This window comes from Echinococcus granulosus (genome assembly GCF_000524195.1).
Source record: "Echinococcus granulosus chromosome Unknown EG_S00007, whole genome shotgun sequence".
Taxonomy (NCBI): Eukaryota; Metazoa; Platyhelminthes; class Cestoda; order Cyclophyllidea; family Taeniidae; genus Echinococcus; species Echinococcus granulosus.
The window spans coordinates 807,557-831,594 of NW_020170387.1; the positions used below are offsets into that span (position 1 = coordinate 807,557).

The window sequence follows — 24,038 nt, forward strand, 5'->3', positions numbered from 1 at the left end:
CTGCCACCTATGCAGAAAGTTTTTTTCAAATGGCTTCACAATAGCACAGAAGACGTGAGAGGTTAAAAGGATGGACGGCGTAACCTTAGAGAGTTGAATAGTATCCCAAACCCCCCATAAATTGCACTCAAATTTCCTACTTTGTCGAAAAAATCACTACAAATTGATCACAGGCTGTTCATGCATGTACGCGTGAGAGCCCTAGAGGGACACCGAGCTCAAATCTCGGAGGTTGGAGGGTGGTCGATGTGCCACTCGAGGGATTGAGGACGTTTGACGATGCGGAAGCACTGAATCATGTCACCACGGGCCCAGCCATCGAAGACGGAGGCAGTGGTGGAGGCCTCAGGCGGGTGTTGATGGAGGTCGCTAAGGCTTCGGTGTTCCGTGCTGGTGTGGAGGAGGACAATGCCGAACTCGACGTTCCGTCGCACCGAGTCAACATCGCTGCGGCCGTGACGCAGAGAGAAGCAAAGGGCGCGGTCCAACAAGACTCGACCGCTGTTAGTCGGGACGCCCTCCTGTGCCTCCCCGTATTCCAAGCGGACTGCCTCCTCTGGCTTTGTCATCCGTTTACTGGATCGCATTCCCGTGTCGCCTCGGTCGTTAGAATCTAGTGTTGGACGCAGAACGCGAAACAGAATCGGATCTGTACCTGAAGTGAGAACAGAAGACACACGAATCCTTCCTTCAAATGGTAATGACATCGTCCTTTAATGCTGGAAAAAATGAAGTCAGCGAAATACTGTGATTGATATTTCGTACGCATTGCTCATTTTGAAGAATACGGTGAACCTCGGTCCAAATTAATTGGGGATTTAGACGTAAAACGCCATCCTTGTAGATGAAGCAAACGTGTATTTTGAGGGAAAACATGAAATGTGACCATTTCAGCCAATTTTGAGTGCATAATTAAGGGAAGTACATTCCCAAAAATAAAATTAGTGGGAACTAAACTTGGTAAGTTAAATGAAACAGATCAATTAAGGCCATTTTAAACCGGATGATTGTCAATTAGTTGGAGTTTGAGAAAAATGGTTATAAAGGTGCAAAGAAAAGCTCAGGAAAGAGAAGTGCAATTTTTACGTGAACAGCATTTCCGTGTGGTTAGGAAGTTTTGACAGTGATTCTTTGGAAAACGGGACTCGATTGATGCATTTGCATTGGGTCCATTTAGAAATAGCTACTTTGTGTCAAAGCTTTACATTGTCAGGACTTTTACAAGCTTCCCAGCAGGTCGAAAGTAATTTTTGTGAGGCACTATCGGAACCTGTGATGGGTATTTTTGACAAAAGTCTTCGAATGACCCATCTAAGCTCTAAATCCTGTTGTCACTTCTGTTGGATCCACTGAACTACTATCAACATCTAGCATAACTCCACCAGAAGTCGTCCAAATTTATTTGTCAAGTGCGTCACTTTACGCGCAAAACCCCATCGTCTTAAAAATTTATGCTGATTTCATGCAGTGATAAATCTTAATAAAAGCCTAAACCATCACATCAGTAGCGTTACACCCTCTCAAACCCTATGATGCAAAATAACCATGGTCATTGAGAAGATGAAAATATCACAATGCCTAATGCGTTCAAATGGCGATATATGATAGCTGCATCGAGCCAAAATCAACCCATTTACTCAGACGATTTGTTAATAAGTACTTCCGGTTCAATTACGGACACCTTCCATCGAAAAATGAAGCTCTAAAATACAACTTATAGGCGCCTTCTTTCAGAGAAAAAGGGGAGGATCGAATAAAACCAAAATCCCTAAAAAGAAGACGATCTCTGATTTGAACATCTTCGAGAAGACAAAGAGTAATAAGCATGCCACTTTTAGCTGAATTTAAAGAGAAGTTTTTGTCCCAAAATGAAAAGTTAATGAATAAGCGCACAAAAACTCATACCACCACAAGCCGGTAGAAAGTAGACCCCAAGGTCGTAAACATACCGTGCTTGGAGGACTTTCCAGAGAGGATGTTGCCATGCGTGCAACGACATCCACCGACCACTACCTCCTCCTGACGCTTGGTACGAATCACGGAGACCTCAAAGGTCTGCAGGACCACGCCTTCACCTTAGCAAAAGGAGCAAACATGAAATTAGACTACCTGCCTCCCTCATCTCATCCGTTTGTTTAGAGCTGTTGACACTACTGAAGAAAAACTTTAACATATTTATGAAAGGGGATGATAAATCTCGCACAAAATAAGTCGAAATGCAACTTTACTGAAGCGCTGTTGAAAATAATCGATCGGAATTTTAGTGTTCATCTGGAAAACAGTTTCTGGAAACACGAACTTGAAGCTAACACGCCAACTCGACGAGTATTGCCTCAAAATTCAACTGATTGCTGGAACCCACGGTGGGTTAATAAAATTTTACTACGTCAATTTACAACTGGAACTAAGCAAGAATGCGCTAATAAACATTTACTCAGTTGGCGAAAAAAATTGATTGCCGTACTTCAGATAAATATCCCGTGATCAAAACCACAACCGTAGCTACTCCTTAAGAACTAAATAATAACGTAAAATCACCAGACCCACCGACTACTTCTTCAAGATAGACAGGAGGTAGCTTGTCATTAACGAGGGAGCGCACGTCTTCAGCAAGCCTGTAGATGATGTTGTGCGAGTGGAGTATGAGGTTGTGCGCATCGAGTGCTGACTTCGCACCCGGAAGTGCATCGACGTTGAATGTGAATATTTCAGCTGAACAGAGACAGAGGCCATCGATAAATAGGACCAACACCTAAAAATGAGAAAGACGCGCCCAAACCTACCTCCAATGGCTGCCGCAAGATCCACTTCGGCTGGGGTGACAGGACCGACACCTGAGGAGACGATTTGCACGCAACACTGGTCGGACGGACAGGTTGCTAGCATGTCTGAAATCGCGCCCAAACTCCCATCAACATCGGCCTTGACGATCAAGGGAACACGCAGTTCCTTCGCTTCCTTTTCATTGCCCACATTAGCTAACCATGTTGTTTGGTCTTTCTAAATTGTAAAAAACCCAATTTTCTACCCTTTAAAAGCATTAAAAGTGGATTTTAAACTTGACAACGGAATGACAGGTTTAGCAAACATTTGGATGCTCTCAGTTTCAAAAAAAGGGTCAGAGAGAGTCGCTTGAAAGAAGTGGAACAGTATTAGATACAAATTCTGCTACTGCACGTACTTCGCTAAGCTGAAATAGTTTCTAGCCCACAAAAAATAGCAAGTTGGGTCGTGCATTATTAGAAGTATATTTACAAAGTGGGCTTTCTGCTAGGCTAGCAGAGTCGAAGCATACTAAGAATCCCGTCGCTAAGTTTGACTGTCAAACTACAAAGCATAATTACTAAGCGCCCAATACCTATCACAATTAATGCCTTAGTTTCAATCTTAAGTAGAATGCCGGTAACTGAACCTGGTTACATCCAGAATTTAAAGTCAAACGTGAGTAGATGTTTAATTAGGTGGCTTGATGATTCTTAAAGACAGAAAAATATTCTGCATGAGAAGAATAATAAGATTTCCTGTGGATTTATGTCTCAAAAACAAAAAAATGGGAGCCGATGGGGTCATGGAAAATGCCATTGTATCAAGCAGGAAAGGGAAGAGGGTGTGCCTTACTCTGAACTGGGAGGCGAAGCGACGGGAAGCAACGGGGTCCATTTGCTCGCATTTTTTGAGGTAAGCCTCGTAAGCAGCACGGTACTCGGCCTTCCGCTGGTCGATAAACAATCGGTCTACTCGCGACTTCTGTTCCAACCGCCGCTGACGCCGAGTCCGAACCGCCGCCTCCGCTTCTGCCTACACAGCGGCACCTCAACGTTAGGAACCCACAACTGTATTCCATGCTGAGCCTTGGTGTCCGCTCTCGATTCAATATTTTAAGGGTTAAACCTCTCCACGTGCAGACTTTTGGAGTACATTAGAGTGTGGCTTCAAACGGCAAAGCCAACACCAATGGACGGAATGATACAGCTTAAGCGCTACACTGCTGAAAGTGCTGGTGAACTCACACCGGAAAAAATAAACCCGACTTCACCGGACGGATAACACAATAAACGGCATAAAAGAACGACTACGTCTGTCTGGCCTTATAACAGAAGTATCAGCCAAAACGCGTCGGCTTATGGCAAGCTCATACGCCCAAAGAAATATGGAATCTAGAAGATTAACAATGAACATTGGGAAATTAGTACAAAAATGGTAATTTTAAATCATGACCTAAGGATTTGACAGCTTTTTACCCTGCAACTAGCCGAGAACACTCCAGATGTGCAACTAGAAAACCGTATAGCCAAACCTCGACTACAATACTATTGACTTCATTAAGTAGGTATGGTTTTAGTTTCTCGGTGTACGAAACGGCCAGGCAGAAATGGTGCAGATGGATCTGTATTATGTATTTTAGGGTCGAAATCTGATGTAAATCTACCAATATCTACGAAATATATCACAAATGTTAAATTCCGAGTCTTCGTGTGGTTTATTTAAATTCAGTCAAAAATTCGTGACGGCCAAAGCAGAAGGATAGTTACAAGGAGTACCAAGGAAGATACCCAAAGTAAGATGATAAAGGCTTGGTAACAAAGTGATATTCATCCTAATCTAGATACTTCGCAACCTCCCACGGTTCAATCCCTAAAAGGGTAGCATGGAATTTTGCTCACGCCGCCTACACTGATGGTCTCCAGGATCTTCTGTGAAATTATAGTCAAGCAAGCTCTTCTGTCCTAGGCCACCAAACAAGAAGTCTGTTGTAAGAGATCAAATAATTGAATATCCAGAGTCGAAATCACCTACTACATGCAAAAAATACATAGAATTTCGTAGAAAAAAGCACACAAACAATTAGAAACTTGGTTATAAAGTGGCAAAAGAATGTAGTACCTACGTCTGAGGCGACCTCGAGGATAGTGCTACCCACAGGAGGCGTAGTCTTCCAGCCGGCGATGAAAGCGGTGTAGCCGGGTCCAACGGAGTCCACACGGACGCCACGGTCGTTGCGAAGGATGCGCACGCAACCTACGCTCTCGCCAGCCACCAGAGGACCGCTTCTGGCGCCCTGCTTTAACTCACCCCGCGTCACCAGGCAATTCACCACCTTCCTGCGTTGGGAAGAGGGGGAAAAAGTGGATGGGTAATATTTACTCTCAATTGTCAAATACTAGGAATTGTATGGCTCACCTCAATTAAAAAGTGGTACAAAATCCAATCTCAATTCAGGTCCGTATAAATCGTGAAAAATTGTTTATCAAATTGATTCTTTAAAGGTAAATAGCAAATCGAAAACACTTTACCTTAATCAGAAGAAAAGATACTGGTATTTTTCCTTGTTAAATAAGGCAGATAATTTCCATGGTCACTACTTTAAGACAAGTACTGAGGAGTAAAAGACACGCAGAGTACAAACTTTACCAGGCTCAATCTGAATTAAAAAGTAAATGTATCGCAAAACCGAACGACAAACAGTGGCACGAACTTTTTAGCAAGAAATGACATAAAGTTTAAAAAATAAGCATAGCTGCTATAAGGAAGCTATTTAGAATGACATGAGCTAAACATACTCAGACAGGGTAGCACAAACGACATTTTTAGTAAAACCCACACCCTACACTATTTCTGTTGAATTTTTATTTGGTCAAACTCTTTCTTACTTGACAATTCGCTGTCGCATTATGTTCTCGGTGGTAAATATGCGACACTGATCATGCTATTCAAGCCTTTGATCTCTTACCATACTATAAAGCCAAGGTAAAGTTATTTGTAGTCTACTCCAAGTTGTTTTTTTTCAGAAGCAATCGTGGTATATTTTGTCCACAAGCCACGTACAATTTTGAGGTTAATCATGGGGATCCATTGTCACGCTAGTGACCAAACTGTTTCACAAACCAATTAAAGGGCACTTGTTACATGCTTACGCTCCAATGTGCCATTATATGACAAGAAAACCTCGTCGTCAAAACATGGCTCCATCATCAAACATCTTTCGTTGATTATTACGAAAAATGAAGATGTTTAAATACCCTTGCATTCCTTAAGACATAATTGGCATATTTTTCCGTTAAGAGCAAAAAAATCACATTCTTTGAGAGGATCGCTCAACGCTTTAGTGACTACATTATCATTTATCTTCGATAAACTACCCAGACCAGATATAACATAACCCATTTTTCATAGGTATAATTTCCCATGCATACCAGTAACTAGGAGGGAAGCATATTTCATTATCAAAATATGACCATGCCATCAGTGATCCTTTATCGCTTATTGTGGGGAGTTGCCCTAAATCTGAGTTCTAATCCCATCTAAGTAATCAGCAGAAAATAATTGGTGAAAGCAAGGAAGTATTGGCCAGTCAACTTACCCCAGGCCATGCTCGGCACGGCATTCAAGAACGAGAGCCTCGACGGGCCCGGTAGGGTCTGCAGTGACCTGCATCACCTCGGCCTGCGCCACGATGGCCTCCAACAGGGGGACGAGGTTAATGCGCCGCAGCGCAGATATCTCCACTCCCTGCACCTCGCCACCCAGTCGCTCCACCACTACACCGTGAGCCGCTAGGCCCTGAATCGTCCGCTCCTGCAGTCCCAACCGAATCCGGTCAATGTGCACAGGGACAGTTAAGTGCTTATACTTAGATGCGCTGTGGTGAAAGGTTTTTTTCCATATTTAGCTACACGAGCTCCTACCATCAGTGTCCATGGTTTACAAGACATCTTGTGCACCAGTAAATAAATTTTCCTCCACATTAGCAGACCCCATTTTTTCATTTAAAATAATGTAGGGTGCACAGTGCATAAGCACATACATCAAGTTAGATGAGTTATTATAACAGACGGGGAAGATGTGTACATTCAATAAAGCGACTTCATAAAACAGAAAATTTTCCCATCCAATGTCGGTAGAGGTCATAAAAAGGGAAGCTTTACAAAGCATTAGTGTAATAATTTTGTTTGAATGATATTTTAGCACATGGAACTCCTTTATTTCGGCTAACACAAGATTTCCGTACACTACATCATGGGAAAATAGACGCAATTACAGATACATTGAAACTTAAGCATGTTAGAGAGGACGAGTAAGCATTACTAAGATCTGCATGATTCAAAAGTGCTTCCATCGACTTATAGGCCAGTGGAAAAAACAGTGAATTATCAAGTAGAATGAGGCATCAAGAAAAAAAATCTAAGGAATAAGAAAATAAAAGGTCATACATACCACATCAACACCATACTTGTCTATTTTATTGATTGCGACGAGGAGCTGAGCTAAAATAAAGAAACAGCTTTCTACCAATCCAGAAATCCGTTTGAGGCATTATAGCATGGGTGATTTTCATAAGAAGGAATCACACAAGAATTGCATTGCAGTAAGAAATCTTTAACCCATCAGGCAGATCAATCCAAAATTTGGCCAAGTACAGAAACGGAATGTCAGTTTAGCAGTCAGAAACCTAAAACTTTATTGCTCTTTATCGAAATTTAACCTTATGGCTAAAGCACACGAGCAATCAACTACAAAAAGCATCTATTTAAACAAATAAATACACACCGGGACATCAGTTTCCACTGAATTAATTTGGGTTTGGGAAATTTTTGGATGAAAAGCAGTCGGTAGGTGTGCTGGTTTTTTAAGTGACAACACTAATCTAAAGATCTCAACAATTAACGGAATGCCTCGATTATTTCTCTAGGTACGCCTCATTATTAGCGGCCAAGAATGACAATGAAGTGCACAAAACTAAACTTTGTACTGCAAGGGCAGTGACTGAAAGAGATTCCTTAACCGGTAATCCGCAACCAACACCCAAACTCCTTATATCCGAATAATCAATCACTCTGCTATTAAAGAGACATCTACGGAAGCAAGCACTGAGGGGGTAAACAACTTAGATCAGTACAAAATCCCAGATGTACGGTTCTGCCATACGGTAAGGCCATAGACTTACCGTTAAATTCCTTGGCAAATCTAATACACTCAACGGTTTGAGGCATGACGCCATCGTCGGCGGCTACCACGAGGAGGACTATGTCGGTGGCCTTGGCACCGCGCGCCCGCATGGCCGAGAAAGCGGAGTGGCCAGGAGTGTCGATGAAGGTGATGATGCCTCCGTCCCCTTCACTGCCAATACCCCCGCCCGCTACGGCAGCGGCCTCCGCGACCGAGAGGGAGAAAGCGGAGAGATGCTGAGTGATGCCACCGAACTCTTCATCCACAATGCGCGAGGCGCGCAGCGCGTCTAACAGGGTCGTCTTGCCGTGGTCCACGTGGCCCATTATTGCCACCACCGGTGGTCGAGGTACACAACACGTCGAGTCCGGCGGAGGTCTTAAAAAAGAGGGTTAACATTTGCTTCTTGGGGAGTTTTTGGCATTGTAGCAGGTATTTAGTCAACCATTTAAACTAAACTTCCTTAGTTCAACTGAAGTGTTCGGATAAGACCCATTTCCAATTGCCAAACTTCTGCCAAAAGTTCTAAACTAAAGCCAAACCCATTCTTATAATTTATTCTGTACATACAAAAAACATACGTATAGTAGCGTAAATAATTGGAGCATTAAATCGAGTGGTAAATTGACTAGAAAGCATGCGACATAAAACAAACTTAAAATGGCAGCATGTACTAGAAGCCGCTATCAAGTTCCGTGAGCATTTTACATTTATTCAGCATGATTACCTAGTTCATGTACATTACAGAACTTGAGGAGGAGAGGATACTTGAAAAATGGAGGCCGTAAAATATTACCTGGGATGGACGTCAAATCCATCCATTGGAGACCTCCCTTTGGTCGTTTCGGGTGAACTGCGATTGACAAAGTTGGGTCTAAACCCCAGAAGGGATACAAGTCCAGTCAGCAATTCCCGATTTTCAATCGAGGTCGTAGCGCTTACTCGAAGCGATCCCAGCAACCCGCTATTGACGGAGCGGATAATACTGCCAACAGGACGTTTTGTCAGTTTTGAGAGTTCTGAGATCTTAATGCCATCCCAAACATCAACTGTAGGAACTGTCATAGACGATTTACCGGACCGGGGTTTAGCCTATTCACAAAGCATTTAGCAACAAAAAATAGACAAACCTTGGAAGAGAATGTGGCCGATAGGAATGTAGCAGAGTCGCACAAGAATGAAAGACGTAGGCGGCTAAGTAAATGAGCGATACCTCTCGTCGTTACACAAAGCATGACAGTAACGCTTTTTTAAACTCAAATTATTGGGCGAGCACCTGAAATAAGAGTGAGATATCTGTAAGACTTTGACGGGGAATATAATACACGGGAAGAATATTGAATAGAAGAAAACTTTATTCAGTCCAAGTACAATTTAATTTGGTTTGCTAAAGTATAAACTGTGGGAGGGGACGCTACTTTCCTTCAAGAGTGTTTCGCCTGAGATGCAAATCTCGTCCAGAGAGGGTTTCGAGCTGGGAAAAGAGGGAAGAAAAAATGAACAATTTCCACAAAAGATGGATTCTAATTTCAAAAACACCACTACTAACTACCATCACTGTCACGTGCATCAAGGACACCGTCCCACTTTACTGCAAATTCAGGTGATTGTGTTTTCACAACATTCATACAAAACTCGATAGAATATCTGCATAAAAATAGCCTAAGATATACCATTATGATGCCAAATCTAATGCAACGACCAAATAACATGAGAATCCCTTCTGCCAAAGAACCAATTTTATCAAAGCGATGGTACGACACCGCCCTAAGATTTCATACCATGGCCGGCGACCCATACTTAGAAAGCAACTCTTGATAAATAAACACACATCGCAAGAAAAAAGGAAGTATTCGTGGTATGAGCTATTTCAGAGGCATAAAATAGAAGCGCAGACAGAATCAACATTCGGGAGACCACTCAACTTCTTCTGCAACCACGCTGGCATTTTCCTCTTCTTTGGGGGGCCATAAGAACCCTTCGTAGAGGACTCCTCGATGGGCAGTAAAATCCGTATATCCGAACCGAATCTGACGTCATCCATTGCTACGATTCGAAGCAGTACTTCAGCCCATGAACGGGGGACCAATGGATGAGAGAGGCTAAATTTACAGGTCGACAAATCTTGTCACATTTGAAGAGGGAGATATGACCGAAGAGTACAGATTAAAAGCTTCTGCATTTGGTCATAAAATTATAATCTAATGTTGGGGACCCTCCATTAGTTTCATTTACCCTTGTTGTACTTCGAGAACAAAAAAGCAGCTAAACTTTTTTTCATAAATACGGCGATATCATCAATTTGTCACAAATGAAATTTTTTCTGACAAATACAGATTCTCACCTGGGAGGCTTATATCAAATGTTGAATTCACTTTATTCTGTTTGCCAATTTTTAAATTTTATTTGGTTGGATTTATTTAGGGGTTCTTAGCTTTTTTCTGTTTTAAAGGTAAGAGAAACGGCCTTGAGTGCGTTTTATTTTACTACGCACAATTGTACAACAATATGGGAATTGGCGTTTGAGTTTTTCGATTGGTGCAAATAGTCAGGTTGGGAAGCCATGCGGTTCGTGACAGTAACTTGTTCTTGGGATGCGTAGGCTTATGATTCGTGGTTAATGCTAAATAGCCTTCTGGATTGTTTTATTCCTCTTAAGCCACTTCAATATTCATTATGGATGATTTGGACGTATCCATTTTGTGCTTTTGTGTTCTCTTATTAACAATGCGGTTGGTTGAATTGCGCCTTCGTTTCCCATAGAATTAATTCGCCTTATTTAAAAAGGAAGCTTAGGAACTGTATGCTTTCCCACCTCTGTTACCGGTTGCTGTGGTTTTCAGCTCTTCGACTTATTTCGATTTGTTACTAATGGAAGTATGTGAAACAAACGGGCTCGAGCGCTCCACTAACTTTGTACATGTTTATTATTCTACAGCATACCGTAAAATGCTAACTTTTAAGTGCCTTGCAAACGCCGCTAGAGGTTTTTTGGTTTTTCAGCTTGCAGATTGCAAGTCCCTTCCCTGGATTTCGCTAGTGCTCTGATCCCTGCAAATTTAATGACCTTCCTCTCACCCCCTCTATCAGCAGCTTGGGTGCAGCGACCTTTGAGAAGCCTGTAAAACACGGGTACCAGCGGTTGCAGCAACATGCAAATCGCTCTGGCGTGGATTCCTGGTTAAGCTATGTGTATTCGGTCGAATTATGGCGCTATAACGGCCTGGTGTGCTACCTTCGAGAAAATTGCAAATAAGAAGACACCCACATCCGACTCTCACCGAAATCTCAACCAATCTCATCATCCAACAAACTCTGTATTCCCTTGCAATTCTCGAGGAGTTTCGTCTTCTGGTTCTCCCGACATCTACCGTTGCATTATAATTTTCCTACTTGTCGTCACCCATAGTCTAGCCCTAGTTACGGCTCTTTCCTCCACAGCAATAGGTCAGCAAAACATGGTGATAAAGGCAAATGGATTTGAAGATTTCCCAGTCAGTGTTTCTTCACTCTTTAAGCATCTTCATCGACGACGGACTAAACGAACAACTCTTCAACACCCCGAGCGACATGCTTGGACGCCGGACCTTGTGACTTTCGTTTGTGACGAACTCACCGATCCATGTACACGAGCAGCCTTTCTACGGCGTCACGCTTATCACGAAATATGCTCAAGCCTGCCCCCGCTTTACCTCCTGCCCCATATTGATGATGTGATTGAAGGTAGCAATCAGTCGTCAACGTATGTCTGCACCTCAGAGGATAAGGGCGTTAGAAGCACTGATGGACTCTATCATAGATACCTCCAAACACCTAGTATTTGTAGGAAAAGTCTGGAGGCTCTGGATACCAAGATACGCTCTTCGCTCAAGATGGATTTGGACATGTTTATGGATATATTAGAGCGGTCGTTTTGCGTTCTCGCCAACAGTACCAACAATACCATGTTGGACGAGTGTATTCAGTGTCGGGTGCGTAATTTGCTTAAACGCGTTTCCTAATTTTTGCCCACCCAGAATCATGATGGTTCCACTCGGATTTTGTTGACTCCTGTTGTTTTATTTTCATGCCTACAACTCAACTCTGCCTATTTTTTATGCCTCTGGTATCTAGTCGACTGGACCCTTGCCTAAATCTATCTGTTTTCGTATGATAAAACATTGTCTGGAATTAAGAATGCCCATTTTCAAGTTTTCTAGACGAAAACCGATTCGCTCCTTATTCAGATTCATATTGTATCACTAAGTCTTAACGAACGTTTTTCCAATTCCTAATTGTTGATCCTCTGCAATTTAAGGTTTGGGATGTACACAAAACGTTTCATTTCTTTGAATTTGTGTTTGTGCATTTTAATGCAGAATGGATTGGAAAGGCACTAATGAGTTTGGCTGGATTATTTCCTCCACTTAAGTCCAGAATTCTTAGTTCTTGCTTGAAGTAAAAAGTCGGGTTTTCCCCTTAATGCTCTCTAAAGCATTAAGTAATTTTTCTTCTGTCCCACGGCAAACGTTACCTTACAAGTGAATGCTTGTGTTCGCCGTTGTTCTGCCACGAGCTGAATTCTTTTGCGGACCTCTACCCCTCGGCCCATTCGATTATGCGCGTCCAGAGTTAATTCATAAATAAATATTTAGTCAGTTTTTTGTGTTCTAGCGGAACACTCCACTGACTATATTACTCCTTACAGCGGAGTGACGGTTCTCACTGACCTTGCATTGCCTATCCATGTTTCAATCCCTAGGTCTCTGATTGGCATCTTTTGCTTTGTTAAATATTTCAGTTTTATTCATGCTTTAACCACCGACTTGAAATGCTTACTCTAGCTATATTTTTAGAAGTATTTAGACATGTCTACACTAAATTTTCTCTCCCGATCGCCTACTGCGTATTTTTTTTGCAAATCAAAGTAGATTTCCTACTTGTTTCTCCATTATTTCGACTCAATTTATGTCGATTGCATCGTTCTCAGTCAGCACATTCCTGGTCTCTTAGTGTATACCGATTTCGACTGTTCTGGGAATGCTTCGCATGTGTCTGTTGATGGGAATTTTACTCTTGTTAAAAAAACATGTATTCCAATTCTTCTGCTCACAATACAGCACTTTATCATCAACTGTATCCATGTGTGGTCTTGCCCCTACGCTGAGCCTTAGTGGTAGGCTAGCCACATTGGCTTGATAGGAGGAGGAAGAACAACAGAATCCATCTGCTTTGAATTACAATTAATCTTATCATTAGTGCTTTACTGGTAAAGTTTTGCTTCCTCCCGCACGGTGGACCAATCAGAGGGCGGGAATGCAGAGAAGGGAGTGCGATCTGCGCAGGCTGATTGGTTACTGCAGCGTCGTACGAAGAAGTGTGAGGCAGCAGGAGACTCGGATCGAGGGGAGGAGGTGAGAGTGTGGAACGGGGGACGGGTGGTGCGGAAAGTTGGGGCGAGGACAGGAAAAGGAACATCTACTCTTTTGCTTTGTTGAGGTTTCTCTTATTTTCCGTACTGTATAATTCCGGTCCTCTCGTCTTTTGTCCCTCCCATCTGGTGACCGTGAGTACCGGCGTATTTTTGCCTCCTTCATACTCTTACACTCGCTCTCCACACTTCTAGTCGCTCCGCGTACGGTGTGAATTGTAGAGTCTAGTGCCATTGCTCTAAGCTTCTTTTTTTCATTTCTTTTAGCTTTCTTTCATTTCGTCTTCCTTTTCGTAGTATATTTTTTTTAGTTCATTTGTGAAGTTTCCTTTATCATGGCAGTACAAAGCCGAACACCTTTGTTATCACTACGCTACTGTTAACTATGAACGTCTTAAATAGGGGATTGTCTCGTTTACTTTAATGCTGTGGGGTCAATCAGGAGTTGGAATAGCGGTCTTCGCTTATCCTACACTGATCAGGTCATACTTATGACTGTCACAGCATCGTAGAGGAATGGTTTTGTAAGCTTCCATAAATTTGAGTAGTTGAAACCTTAACTAGACCCCTTCTGTCAAAATAGGCCTTTCCCACAAAAGTTAAGTTTTAGCAGGCTTGTCAACTGAACGAATGAAGTGGGAAGAGTATTTATCATTTCATGAAAGCAAGCGGCAAGGGCATGCCGGAATAAATCCAATGCAAAACGTTTTGACCGTTGAGATGTCGGGTTTTATAATGGGAACACTGGTTGTGGTGTTGTGCGGGTAATGTTTGGTGGTTGGGATATCCGGGCTTGCCTCAATCAACATTTGATTATATCTCCTGTGTGTACACTTTCAAAGTGTTAATATTAGTGGCGATGCCCTTGAATAGGTTTGAAATTATGTCGGCGAATTCGGGCGACCTCAGGAAAGACATGTAACTGTAAGGTCACGGCATCTTGGCATACGCGCGAACATTTTGTAACTACGATCCAAAGCCACACGATGAAATTCTTTATCTAACGAACGAAGGGATGCATAATCACTGCTTCAATGTTCGTCCCACCGTAATTTTGGTTTCTGATTTTATGGAAGTACTTTAATTGGATATTTTTCATTGTTCTATGCACGAACTTACTATTAAACTAATGAAACCCATGAACGCAACCTAAAAAAATTTAATCACACTACTGGGAGAGCCATGGATTTTGTACTCGAAGATAGCACGTCAAATGTCAATGACAAATATTGTGAGATATAGTCAGCTATGTAATGTTACAGACTCGAAACCTTGAAAAATTTATCGCATAGCCATGTAACTTTCATGCTTGGGGTGGATGTGATGTTTTTCCAAGTAACAATGTTTGATAGTCGACCTCACTTGAAACACATTTTTGCAAATTTTGCATGAAATCAGAGGTCGAGGATAGGTGCCACTCTTGTATGCTAACTCATGATTTAAATTGTAGGCATTTTTCGTAGAATGCCTTACCATCTATGAATTATTCATTTTCTGCGGCTGTTTTCCTTTTTAAGAAGTTCAAAAGAGTGTTGGAACAAGACAATCGTTTTTCTGGTTCCTAGTAAATTGACTGGACTTTGGGTAACTAAGCCTTCCCATTGATAATGAAATTTACGAGGAGAATAGATGATGATGCTGATATAGCCGTATTTTATGATCAAAATCTTGGTCAAAAAGGCAGTTGTCATTCATTTTAATCGACGGTTGCGTTTTTTAGCTCTAATTCGCCATAATTTCTGCTTGAGTAATTCTGACCACCAAGTGTTTCTTAACAAAACTTGGAGTTTGAAACAAGGCGGGATTTTCAAGCAGATGTTTCCTTGCCTTTTTTTATTTTCCACCGTGAAGTGGACCTGACTTCCTACCAAATCGTAAATTCGATTTGTGGATTGAAAATCCATATTTGAACTAGGGTTCATGTTTCCCATCTATTTGAACTTGACGCCATTATAATTTTTTTCTGAAATCTCTATTATTGTTTAACTTAAGCCATCCAAATCAGTATCTGCATCATATCTGATAGGAAAGCCATGGGGATATCCGACTGGAATAATTTGTTGCTGCTTCACTCCCAGTGTTGTCTCGAGGGTCGCGGTTGGTTTTCTTTACCATTTTTCCCAATCTGACTGTCACACTAACTGTAAAAGTTAATTTTTTGGAGTAAGGGAAGATTTTTGGAAAAAAAAATCCCCCGTACCATGAGGAAAGAGTGGCCTTCGATAGGGATCACTACACCTACCCACCTCATCTACTACAAAGTGTATTGTGGCCAACATTTTCTTCAAAATCCTGATTTTTCTTCGAAACACTTTTCAGTGCAACACTTTTCATGATGTCTGGTTTCAATAACCTTGACATTTTCAGTTTGGGGTCGGCTATTTTTGTTTAAGGAACACGGATCTGTCGCTGACCTTAACGTCTGAATGATGGTACCTTTTGAATTCCAATTATTTGTGCTTGAAGAGTGGTTAGTGTCAAGTAAAAAATCGATTTAGCGAATCCATTCCTCTTATTGTGGCATGCTTACTATGATCTATTGTGGGGCAGACGTGCAACTGTGGCCTCCTCTCGGGTTTCTGAGAGCAGATGCTACTCCCATAGCTTGTGCTTTCCGTGAAACGTCTTCAATCATAATGAAAGTGATATTGTCAGAGAGATTGGCATTTCTATCATGTATTGTAACATTATTTGCGCTTTATCACAACTGTTTGCATATACCAATTGGACCATCCCCAGACCATGCATAATGGGGATTTGTAATGCTAGTCAAACACGGCAAAGGATTGCTTACCAGCTTTGGATGTAATAGCTTCTCCGAAAAATATACATACCGTGTGTGGGCATATATTATTTCCTGCCTTTGCTGTCCGTCCGTAGCTTGGCATGCGTGCTCGCGTGCGTCTATCGACTGGTGCGTACGGGCAGCCGTGCACGTGCGCACGCACATACTTACGCACGCATGCGTTCGCGTGATTTGCCCCGGGATTACCTTGGGGGCACGAGTGCGGCAGTGCGGAGGGAGCGAGCTAGTTAGCCACCTGGTTGTTAGTTGGCTAGCGGGCTAACTGGCTCGTGAGAGAGTTGGGCTTACCTTTACGAGTATGCGACCACATAGATGTCATTATTTTTCATTTCACCTCTGCTGATTATCCGAAGTTGGCTAGCACTTTGGACAGACAGAAGTACGGAGGGACCCTTCGTGTGCGTGTGTGCCAACACTTGTATGACTGTCAAAACAGACAGATTTCGTAGCTGAAACGCCATTCCTCCTTAATTTTTATCTCGCACATAGTTGGACGAGTCTTTGCTGTTCCCATTCTCTGAGGTTTAATTTATGTTTCTCTACAATCCCTAAACAGTTTAACTTCTAAAAGTGGTATTTTCCGACGATTGGTATCCAGGACCTAATGTCCCAAACTCAACAGCATCCTTCCTAGTCGGTGTCGTAAATGAAGACTTGCGGCAGCATGTTTTACAGTTTTTAAGATTGCACTCTAGTCATATTTTAAACATGAATTATTTTAAAACCTAGTGTGTAATGAACTGCGTGTACAAGAGTTAAGCCGCCTTTTCAGTGACTCCATATTTATGATCATAGTATGGGCTAAATGCCGAATACATTGTAAATTACTTTTTCATTGCTCATCGCGTTCAGCATTTGAATCCCAACTCTAATTTCTGATGAAATCGATTTCAGGACTTATTTCGGGTTTTCTTCGTGGAATAAAAACTACCTTGTTCTTCTAATAGTGTCACCGAGAGTTGCTTGGTGGACGAGTTGTTCATATTGCTCCTCTTTGTCAGAAACTGGAGTTTTGCAACTTTTTCCACCGAATAGGTTTTACCTGATTAACAGGGACCAGCCTTTTCGTCCTGCTGTTTTATTCATTTCTGCTTGAATCCGAAAATCTCCTGCGATTTTGTTTTAATTGACGGCAACGTAGACGACGTATCCTTCGTGTGCGGGCAAATGTAGTTTATTTCCAACCCTATGCAAAACTTGTCATTGCATTTTATCGGATTTCAGCACCTTTCTTTTAATGCTACTCTTCTTTGTATTTCTTTGGGAGTTCTGTAATTCCTTAATCAAAAGATCACATTTAACCTATTCATGCGACTCGATGTTGGTGTAGAGACAAAATTTAGCATTTTACCCGTGGTTGTCTGTGTGATAGAGCATTTTGATTAATAATGCGATGTCAGAGCGCGTTATGGAGCAAGTTCACCCCAATGTTGATGTTTTTAATGCATGAAACCGAATGGTTTAATCAGTTAATTTTTTCAGTGCATATGGAGATGTCATCACCTATTGATTGAGTTTTGACAGACAGATGGTTTAAATGACAATCTAGAAATAAGCAGGTACGATTAAGGTACAGTATTCGGATAATAGCTGCTCTACTTGAAGAGCACGCTCTCAGACACCCTTATAGTTTTTCACTTCCACGTTTGAATGCAAATTTCATGGCCCATTTAAATAGGATCTGAAGGTCCTGCATAAGTCTTGGGTATTTACGAAGAAGGGTGGTAAACAGCGCCAATTTGTACGTGTTTTACAGAATTTAAGAGTGTACTAGTGAGCAAAAAACTGAGCGCAATTTTATACACACTATGTAAAACGTAAACTAGCGAAAGCTAGCTTTGAAAGATATCGTGAACATTTGGAATTCTCTTTTTAAAACATAAAAGATAGACTTTTGCACCACTTTACACTAAATTCGGTTTAACATTGGTCCATTTTTGGCCCATTTTATCAGAGAGCGTATTTCGCAAATCAGTGAGGTGTTTTCGCTTATCTTTTTGCTGAGCAATTCCTCTGATCTTGACTACTGAGGGTTTTGAAAGTCATACTCATTATCACCGATTAACATGTTAGCAATTCTTTTTGTTAACAAAATAGCATTCAACTGCTCAAGTCTTCTACTTACGTGTCTTTTCATTTGAACGAAATTAATGAGAGCAAACACAGTTGTCAAGCCATTTCAGTCAGCAACACCTATGGATTGTTCAAGGATAGAAAAGTGAAGTTAGAATAATGTTTATTTTTTCTTGGAACAGAATTTACAATTGCCACATTGTCATTCTGGGGAATAATCCTCTGAAAACAACGAGAATAAAGAAAAATAAGCCTCTACAACTCTCGCAGAACTCCTTTCCGTCAAAAGAATGGTATTTCAATTATTTCCGGTACTATAATAGAAATAGCTACTCAGTTTTGTACAATTTTTTAAACGTGCATATAATTATCTTCGGATTTCGCTTTTGAAATGCTGAAAGACCCTCACACTAACATAGGATGCTTCGAGATTCTACTATATTAATTTTCACATAATCGTTGTTACGTAAATTTAACTGCTACTGCGGTTAATGTATGGGGAGCGATTTGTCCTTAGAGTGGGAATTCAATCCCACTTAGCGGCACCTTTTTTGATTACATTTTTTCATCTTCCTTTGGCTACTCCTACCTTTGCAGTGCGCTACCTCAATGTACATGTTATTTTGGTCCCATGAAAGACGAAGAAACAACACTGGTTAGTTTCAATCCCCTCTACGTGACGGTACTGGTGTAGTAAGCCGCGTTGGCCTGGTTTGGTAATTATTAAGACAGGCTAAAGCTTATGGCATACATCGCTGTCTCGCATAAAGGTAAGCTCCCATTGTATGCCTATTCAATGTGCTCGATTTGTGCAGATCGCGCCTTCCCATTTAGCGTTTTTTTGTTTTGCACTGTTTGCTATTTAAGCAGAATGGTCTATCGGTCAAGATTTCAAGAAGGGCACCCAATTGTATTCTTTAAAAGCAAAACACGAAAAATTTGTCGTACCTTAGCTCTACTAAAATAAACCTAGCCTTTTGATGAAACAACTGCGCGCAATCCTATCATGAGGCTGTGGTCTCTTAAAATTCCTCTCTTAGCTCCCATAAAACCAGGCGGTAAATCGGCCTTGGTCTTTCATTTCATGTGAGCATGAATCGTCTTACTAAAGAGCCTTCAGTGTGCTTCTCTTTATGACCACCCTCAAACAATTCTCAAAATGTTGTGAAATGGTTCTGGTAAAACTAATCTACGTCCATAGTAGGATAAACTCGGGACTGGTTTCTCTCGTTGCTGTTCACTGTTACAATTCCTACTTGAAGTGTTACTGATTCTGGGTGATTTTTACTGTGATAGATCTCACCATCTTCCCACCTCATTTATTTGCTTTAAAAATTACTAAAATAGATGCTATTCGAGCACTTTTTCACACTTACGTTTCCCTTTACCAAAGTTTAGTGAATCCCCTTATTCAATTGTTTCCGCTAGGAGTTCTAGGATTGCGAATATTGTAAAATGATCTAAGTGTGGTCATCTTGGATTTGTACTTTAAATGTTTTTTTTTTATAATGTATATTCGGAATATTTTAAATGCAACCACTTATCTAGGTTAAGTTAGCCGTCAGTGTGTGCGACGAAAAACTGTATTCACAACCTTTCCAGTTCCGCGCTTAACAAATGGGTGAAATGCTTTAGTGAGAGCACCGTAAGGAAATTCTGACAAATTGTAGTTATTATCTTTACTTACATTTCCATCACTAATGTCATATCAGTGTTATTTTGGTCGAGAGATTCTGCCACCTAAAGTCCCGGAAAAAACATTTTGAGAATTCTGGGATGCGTTCAAACCACTTTGGTACCTTTAATTTTATATGGTAATTGTTTAATGTAAAAAACATGGACTAAAGTTGAAATCATAAATGCATTGTTCATATGATGATGTACCCCTTGAGGTGTTTTTCTCAATGCATTTGTGATCATTATTAATTGTTATCCTTCATTCCCTTTCAAGGGTCAGCAATTAACAAAAGCATGAAAGCCAGCCAAATTAAGAGTAAAGAGCACCATTTATAGGCCTCATCGCAGTCACGGACATTTTATTTGTAAAGTCAACTCGTAGAGAATTCATCTTTTTGGTCGAATGGTCGTGGATGCATCGCTATTCTTAGCAGTAGACAATCCCTATAATTACGACTTTTAATGAAGTCCTATGAAATCGTTTGTTAAAAGTCCAAATAAAGTGTTTAGGCTTTTGTAAAAAACGCATTTATTTTTTTGTTGTTATTTGAGAAGCTCGCCTATTTACAAATGTTCTTGTTTTATCCTCCGTTTCTTTCTCAAAAAAGCATCGTTAAAGTTAGCATTAGGGAACATCTGATTTTTGGATGGTGTTCCTCCTACCATGTTTCTTTCATTGGGTCCTCAAAAACTTTTCATTTCACTTCAATACAATTGATCCTACTGGATCAAATGTCAGCCATTTTTTATTTGTTTAATGCGTGTTTTTTTTTCCATTGCTATTACCCTTTCTAAACCCTTGTCTCCTGCCTTTAGAACACTGGTTGAAAATTTTGGCGGATTTTGGATTGCCTATCACTACTGTTACCTTGTTAAATACGGCAGAATCACTAAATCAACCATGTATCACAGTAATAATGGTACTAATTGGCTTCATCTTTAATAAAACAGAAAGCCTACTGGTCGTGGGTGTGTACAACAGCTTTCCCAATCTTCTATCCACTGGCAAAATTGCCCCCTCTTGATGGTGGCGAGGAGTCGGCTACGCCGACAACTGCCTTTGCTGCTACCGCCACGACCACGACCACCACTTCCCTCCTTTCGAGCTCGATCAAAACCACCGAAACCGCCAAATTACATAATCAACTGCGAAACGCCTCCTTTTCCCTCCACCGGACACTGCTGGCTCAACCAAAAGCAGGTGCAGCGACGGCTGCGGCAACTGGAATCTTCGTCTTGGAGCGGGTCCCCGCCTGCATGACCTGGTGCACCCAGGTGGAGACTCTCTGTCCCCACTTCAACCCCTCCGACTCCACCTCCAACGGTGGCGAGCCCACATTCCTCTGTGATGGTGCGCGCTCCACTTCTGCTCTTTTAGACGTTTGCGCGCAACTCTCAAACTACAGGCTTTTGCATCCTTGTCTCGGCAAAGAATTCCCACCTTCTATTCATCGATGGAAGAAGCTTGATACAGTCATTTTATTAACGTAGCCTATTATAAAAGCAATTGTTTAAGTTGAAATCAGAAGCCTGAAGTCAATTATGTTACGAAAAAATGGGAAATTAATGTGGTACCAAAGGAGAAAATAACGGAATTTATTTGGGTGTTGTTCTTGAACATGAAGTTCATATCATTTTGCACCGATTTTGCGACACGAATGGAATGAAGTATCGCTACTCGTTTTGTGCATTGTGCTTGTATCGTCTCGTCATATGGAACAACTTTGTAAGCTGTTTCATTGTTATGAAAAATTTTTAAGTTTTTTGTTACTTCTTTTGAGACCTTAAATAATCTATTGAAAACTAATCCTATCGAGGTGTAAAATCTGTTTGTGACCCGACTCGCCCCTGTAAATCACTATTTTCTCCGAACTTTTATGCTATTTTCCCTTGATAAGATTTACTCTTATTCTCATTAAAGTTTGGAATTGAACGGAATAGGAGTTTTATCTCCAAATAATCACTAACTTCTTCGACCATAACGCATCACATATTCCACGCAGTGAATAATATATTTGACGCTATTATTCTTTTCGGGTTTTATTCAAGCAAGCAATGTCTCATCGATGATGTAATTTTCAGGTTAAAATTTTCTTCCTCAAATTAGCCGAAGTCTGTAGCATTCACTCGATGGGGTGTTGGCCTAAATTTTGTGTCTCTTTACCCAATGCGTGAGTTAAACGGGGTGGGTTCGATTTCTTTTTTCCGTTAATAAATTGCATTGCCTAAATGAACCCACTTGGTAAAGGTATTGTAGTAAGATTTAACACATTTTTTAAAGCATGCTGTCTATTGACGGATTTTTTTCATTTCACTCAGCAATTTTTGAAGGAAATGAGTTTCTTTTACCTGGAATCTGTGGACGCACTGACTAGAGACTCGTTAACTCACTTGTGACTTTGCCATGAACCATCTTCCTTTGAATATCATAAATTCTTTGTGTATTTTAGTGCAATAGATGCCTTGGAGGAGAGTCGATGTTTATGGTTTTTAATTCCACGTGGATTTTCAAAATCTTATGAACTATTTTAATTAAATTCGAGCTATCTCACTTTATGCTTTCTTAACTTCGATTTGACTACATGAGTGCAAATTGAATGATACCTTTGTAACGAAACTCTTACTCGATTGTTAGTCTTCTTAAACTCTTCTCTCATTCTATTCTCTCCTGCACCATATTTTCTAATTTGACACTGCTGCCACAAATAATTACCCCAAAAGCGTGATTGCTAATTCATGCAGACAGGATATACATTAGTCTATTCTAAAAATTCATTTTTCAAGCAACTCCACCTCTTATTTCACAAGACCACCTAATGGATGTTCTGTTAGTATACATGGGGCTCTTTCATCTCCTTCACAAACCGAGTTTGGGGTTGTAAGCTCAACGGTCAAAATTGGCAGATTGCGGGAGAAATCGGGCAATAAAAACCACCGTTAAAGAATGAAAGAGAAAAGGCGAGGATTATTTCAAAAGTGTCACCTCGGCGCTTGTCGTTTTATAATGGCTGTTCCAATCATCCCTTACGTGTAAAACTTCTCCCTTTGGATTCACCTGTAATCTATGCGATTTCTAACAAAATAACAAATTTAGTTTACCTAATACTATTTGCACTTTTGATGCTTTTAGCCTTCACATGGACCGTGCCGTGAAATTTAGGGAATTCATTTGTAATTAGCTTTTGCTCAACTATATTGATTCACGGGGATGAAATACGGACGTGAGTAGACACCTTTTAGTGTTTTATTTAATACAAAACTACCTAGGCGTTTTGCAACCAAAAAGATGCATATTTTCTCACTCCTATTCACACTGATTGCTGTAATTATATCTTAAATGTGCAAATTAGTAGTTCCTTTAAGGCGTTCATTGACTTTTCAAGTTGCTGTGGGTTTCTCACACCTTCTATCTTGTTTGAGATGAGGTCGGATATCAAAAGTACGAGTTTGGTTGCGGATTAAAGTCATTCATTCGGCCCTCATTCTGCGTCTCTTTGTAGAAAGTCACTATCAATACGCACCACCGGACAGCCCACATTCGGTTAGTTACTACACCGATTGTGAGTTTGACTGCTGCTTCTCGGAGCATGACTTCCTAATTGACGTAATCTTGGACGAGATTTCCCCACCCACCGGCCCCCCTTCCCACCCGTCTTCGGCGGACCACTTGGCAGCGGACGTTCCCATCACAGCTTCGGCAGAGACGAAGATGTGGCAGACCGGCGGAGTGAGGGGAGATAGGGGTGAGGGGGAGTATTTCAGTCTGACGGAGCGCTGTCTACACCAGCAGCTCTCGGATAGTCTAGGCGGTGAGGCCGCACCCCCAGTGGTTGATCAGGCATTGCTTCGACAGCCCAGTTCTCTGTCTGCTTCTACACTATCAAATGCCTTCCTCTCCACTGTCACCGCTACTATTGTTGTCGTCACGGCTCACCTAGGCTGACCTATACTTTCCCAGCCGCCTACCCTTTTACCCACCCATCTACCCTTTACCTCTTGTAAATATTTAGTACTTGTGCGTCTCTTTCATCCTGTACAGAGAATATCCATCATTCTTCACCCTCTACATACATACGAAGCAGTAGAGAGGAAGGGGGAGTGGAGACGAGAGACGGTTCTCACCTC

At 41.3% G+C, this 24,038-nt stretch overlaps 2 protein-coding genes across 2 annotated transcripts; one reads left to right on the forward strand and one right to left on the reverse strand. All coding sequences in view use genetic code 11, as the record gives it.

Annotated features, from left to right (window-relative positions):
- Window positions 1–218: 218 nt before the first annotated feature.
- Window positions 219–9,182, reverse strand: EGR_01795 (Translation initiation factor IF-2; the record flags this gene model as incomplete). The annotated part of the gene is made up of 11 exons (XM_024491044.1): window positions 219–655; window positions 1,950–2,075; window positions 2,548–2,712; window positions 2,784–3,000; window positions 3,619–3,798; window positions 4,889–5,102; window positions 6,362–6,576; window positions 7,216–7,265; window positions 7,946–8,325; window positions 8,744–9,039; window positions 9,078–9,182. The coding sequence occupies 11 exons, from the start codon at window positions 9,180–9,182 to the stop codon at window positions 219–221; spliced, it is 2,385 nt and encodes a 794-aa protein (XP_024354500.1).
- Window positions 9,183–11,135: 1,953 nt separating this feature from the next.
- Window positions 11,136–23,856, forward strand: EGR_01796 (hypothetical protein; the record flags this gene model as incomplete). Its single annotated transcript, XM_024491045.1, has 5 exons — window positions 11,136–11,922; window positions 12,601–12,688; window positions 13,202–13,340; window positions 20,865–21,264; window positions 23,414–23,856. 5 exons carry the CDS (start codon window positions 11,136–11,138, stop codon window positions 23,854–23,856), a joined length of 1,857 nt encoding a protein of 618 aa, XP_024354501.1.
- Window positions 23,857–24,038: the final 182 nt, after the last annotated feature.